This window comes from Notolepis coatsorum (assembly GCF_963971535.1).
Source record: "Notolepis coatsorum genome assembly, chromosome: 20".
In the NCBI taxonomy this organism is placed as follows: Eukaryota; Metazoa; Chordata; class Actinopteri; order Aulopiformes; family Paralepididae; genus Notolepis; species Notolepis coatsorum.
The window spans coordinates 3,325,948-3,330,680 of record NC_140184.1 but is presented as its reverse complement, the minus strand read 5'-3'; the positions used below and the strand labels follow the sequence as shown (position 1 = coordinate 3,330,680).

Below are 4,733 nucleotides of genomic sequence, written 5' to 3'. Positions count from 1 at the left end.
TGACCTTTTACCTTTTGCCCTCTGAGGTGAAAGGTCATGTTCTGAGCAGACATCCAGAGACCAGAGAGAAGGCAGCATGGCTGAATGCATCAGCAGCATGGGACTGATCATGATGGTGGTGGTGGTGGTGGTGGTGGTGAGGATGATGGTGGTGGTGATGATGATGATGGTGGTGATGATGATGATGATGATGATGATGATGATGATGATGATGATGGTGGTGGTGGTGAGGATGATGGTGGTGGTGATGATGATGATGGTGGTGATGATGATGATGATGATGATGATGATGATGATGGTGGTGATGATGATGGTGATGATGATGATGATGATGATGATGATGATGATGGTGATGATGATGATGATGACGGTGATGGTGATGACTAACTGAATCAACCTCTGAAGGAGAACGTAGGGTCATGCATGGTATCTTATGGATAATATTTAAGATCTTCCTATCACATGCATTATTATTAGGGGTGTAACAATTCGACATCACAACGATTCGATTCGATTACGATTCTTCAGGCAACGATTCAATGCATCATGAAATCTCTTCATTTGACCACGATTAGATTAGATTCGATAAATTTTCTATGAATTTTCAAAAAAAAATTATAGGTCAATAAAAACAATACACACAAAAAAAACATAAAAAAAGAAGATATATATATATATTTTATTAATATAGATTATAATCGATTCTAACATTCAAATCGATGCATCGAATCGAACACATTAGAATCGATGCATCGTTACACCCCTAATTATTATTATTATTATTATTATTTAAGAAACACACACACACAGTATATTATTGGACAATCATGGCTATAATGGGCAGCCTTCCACACACAGCAGAACCTCCACAACTTTACCAGACTTGACCCATGACCGATGCTAACTTCTTTAACTCTTTCACTACCGAAGGTTAACCTTTCACTACCACACTACAGACCGTCTGTTAACCGCTAACCTTCTGTAGTGTGGCAGTGAAAGGGTTAACCTTCTGTAGTGTGGTAGTGAAAGGTTAACCTTCTGTAGTGTGGTAGTGAAAGGGTTAACAGTCTGTAGTGTGGTAGTGAAAGTGTTAACAGTCTGTAGTGTGGTAGTGAAAGAGTTAACCTTCTGTAGTGTGGTAGTGAAAGGGTAACCTTCTGTAGTGTGGTAGTGAAAGGGTTAACAGTCTGTAGTGTGGTAGTGAAAGTGTTAACCGTCTGTAGTGTGGTAGTGAAAGGGTAACCTTCTGTAGTGTGGTAGTGAAAGGTTAACCGTCTGTAGTGTGGTTGTGAAAGGGTTAACCTTCTGTAGTGTGGTAGTGAAACGTTAACCATCTGTAGTGTGGTAGTGAAAGGTTAACCTTCTGTAGTGTGGTAGTGAAAGGGTTAACCTTCTGTAGTGTGGTAGTGAAGGGGTTAACCTTCTGTAGTGTGGTAGTGAAAGGGTTAACCTTCTGTAGTGTGGTAGTGAAAGGGTTAACCTTCTGTAGTGTGGTAATGAAAGGTTAACCATCTGTAGTGTGGTAGTGAAAGGTTAACCGTCTGTAGTGTGGTTGTGAAAGGGTTAACCTTCTGTAGTGTGGTAGTGAAAGGTTAACCTTCTGTAGTGTGATTGTGAAAGGGTTAACCTTCTGTAGTGTGGTAGTGAAAGGTTAACCATCTGTAGTGTGGTAGTGAAAGGTTAACCTTCTGTAGTGTGGTAGTGAAAGGGTTAACCTTCTGTAGTGTGGTAGTGAAGGGGTTAACCTTCTGTAGTGTGGTAGTGAAAGGGTTAACAGTCTGTAGTGTGGTAATGAAAGGGTTAACCTTCTGTAGTGTGGTAGTGAAAGGGTAACCTTCTGTAGTGTGGTAGTGAAAGGGTTAACAGTCTGTAGTGTGGCAGTGAAAGGGTTAACAGTCTGTAGGGTGGTAGTGAAAGGGTTAACAGTCTGTAGGGTGGCAGTGAAAGGGTTAACAGTCTGTAGTGTGGTAGTGAAAGGGTTAACAGTCTGTAGGGTGGCAGTGAAAGGGTTAACAGTCTGTAGTGTGGTAGTGAAAGGTTAACAGTCTGTAGTGTGGCAGTGAAAGGGTCAACAGTCTGCAGTGTGGCAGTGAAGGGGTTAAGATGATAACAGTGGTGTGGTGTCTCCTCTCTCCTGTGCAGCAGTGAAGGGGTTAAGATGATAACAGTGGTGTGGTGTCTCCTCTCTCCTGTGCAGCGCGCCGCAGGGCCAGCAGGCAGGACGCAGCCTCGGTCTGTGTGATGAACCAGGGGGTTCCCACCACGCTGTGCACGGGCCACAACCTCCCCTCCCCCGCCGCCGCTGCTCCGCCCACATAGTCTGGTCGGGGAGGGGTGGGTCCGTGACCCCCGACCCCTCCTCCCCACCCCACCCTGCCTCCAACCACCACTGGGGAGCATGGTACGGTCCGGGGAGGGGAGGACGTGCCCCCCCCCCACCGGAGGGCACATGGTACGGTCCGGGGAGGGGAGGGTAGGACGTGCCCCCCCCCCCACCGGAGGGCACATGGTACGGTCCGGGGAGGGGAGGGGAGGACGTGGCCCCCACCGGAGGGCATGGTACGGTCCGGGGAGGGGAGGGGAGGACGTGGCCCCCACCGGAGGGCACATGGTACGGTCCGGGGAGGGGAGGACGTGGCCCCCACCAGAAGGCATGGTACGGTCCGGGGAGGGGAGGACGTGGCCCCCACCAGAAGGCATGGTACGGTCCGGGGAGGGGAGGATGTGGCCCCCACCGGAGGGCATGGTACGGTCCGGGGAGGGGAGGAGGGAACGTGGCCCCCACCAGAGGGCATGGTACGGTCCGGGGAGGGGAGGAGGGAACGTGGCCCCCACCGGAGGGCATGGGACGGTCCGGGGAGGGGAGGACGTGGCCCCCACCGGAGGGCATGGTACGGTCCGGGGAGGGGAGGACGTGGCCCCCACCAGAGGGCATGGTACGGTCCGGCTACAGATGTGTGTATGTGAGAGAAAGAGAGACAGAGGGGGAAATTATCATATTATCCATGTACTGTGTGTGTGTGTGTCTGTGTGTGTGTCTGTGTGTGTGTGTGTGTGTGTGTGTGTGTGTGTGTGTGTGTGTGTGTGTGTGTGTGTGTGTGTGTGTGTGTGTGTGTGTGTGTGTGTGTGTGTGTGTGTGTGTGTGTGTGTGTGTGTGTGTACATGGGTGTCTGCAAAAGAGTCAACAGCTTCATGTTCAGGTTGACACCTACATGTAATCCTGAAGGTATGCAATGGGTTTTCAATGAGTTTCATGGTCCTCGGGATGGCAACGCATTGGGCAACCTTCTGGGCAAGATGATGGGGCAATGTGCATCGCCAACACAGGACATGAGGTGAAGGAACAGGAGGCTGTCTATAATCGAATGCATCTGCACAATGAAGAGGTTGTGGAACGTTCTTTTACCAAGTCCAGTGACCTTACAGACATTTAGATCAAAGCTATTCCAGTGACCTTACAGACATTTAGATCAAAGCTATGCCAGTGACCTTACAGACATTTAGATCAAAGCTATTCCAGTGAGCTTACAGACATTTAGATCAAAGCTATGCCAGTGACCTTATAGACATTTAGATCAAAGCTATGCCAGTGAGCTTACAGACATTTAGATCAAAGCTATGCCAGTGACCTTATAGACATTTAGATCAAAGCTATGCCAGTGAGCTTACAGACATTTAGATCAAAGCTATTCCAGTGAGCTTACAGACATTTAGATCAAAGCTATGCCAGTGACCTTATAGACATTTAGATCAAAGCTATGCCAGTGAGCTTACAGACATTTAGATCAAAGCTATGCCAGTGAGCTTACAGACATTTAGATCAAAGCTATTCCAGTGAGCTTACAGTCATTTAGATCAAAGCTATGCCAGTGAGTTTACAAACATTTAGATCAAAGCTATGCCAGTGAGCTTACAGACATTTAGATCAAAGCTATGCCAGTGAGCTTACAGACATTTAGATCAAAGCTATTCCAGTGAGCTTACAGACATTTAGATCAAAGCTATTCCAGTGACCTTACAGACATTTAGATCAAAGCTATTCCAGTGACCTTACAGACATTTAGATCAAAGCTATTCCAGTGAGCTTACAGACATTTAGATCAAAGCTATTCCAGTGAGCTTACAGACATTTAGATCAAAGCTATGCCAGTGAGCTTACAGACATTTAGATCAAAGCTATTCCAGTGACCTTACAGACATTTAGATCAAAGCTATGCCAGTGAGCTTACAGACATTTAGATCAAAGCTATGCCAGTGAGTTTACAGACATTTAGATCAAAGCTATGCCAGTGAGCTTACAGACATTTAGATCAAAGCTATTCCAGTGACCTTACAGACATTTAGATCAAAGCTATTCCAGTGAGCTTACAGACATTTAGATCAAAGCTATTCCAGTGAGCTTACAGACATTTAGATCAAAGCTATTCCAGTGACCTTACAGACATTTAGATCAAAGCTATTCCAGTGACCTTACAGACATTTAGATCAAAGCTATTCCAGTGAGCTTACAGACATTTAGAATAGATCAAAGCTATGCCAGTGAGCTTACAGTCATTTAGATCAAAGCTATGCCAGTGAGCTTACAGACATTTAGATCAAAGCTATGCCAGTGACCTTACAGACATTTAGATCAAAGCTATTCCAGTGACCTTACAGACATTTAGATCAAAGCTATGCCAGTGAGTTTACAGACATTTAGATCAAAGCTATTCCAGTGAGCTTACAGACATTTA

General features: G+C 46.2%; 1 protein-coding gene across 1 annotated transcript in view; it reads left to right on the top strand.

Moving 5' to 3' along the window:
- LOC311247277 (voltage-gated potassium channel KCNC1-like) overlaps positions 1-2,319 on the top strand; it is a gene marked incomplete at both ends in the record, with an annotated part of 35,790 nt that extends 33,471 nt beyond the window's left edge. Inside the window, one exon of the mRNA XM_084337637.1 lies at positions 2,198-2,319. Coding sequence (XP_084193763.1) covers positions 2,198-2,319 — 122 coding nt within the window. The remainder of the gene's footprint in view (positions 1-2,197) is intronic.
- Between the last annotated feature and the right edge of the window lie 2,414 nt (positions 2,320-4,733).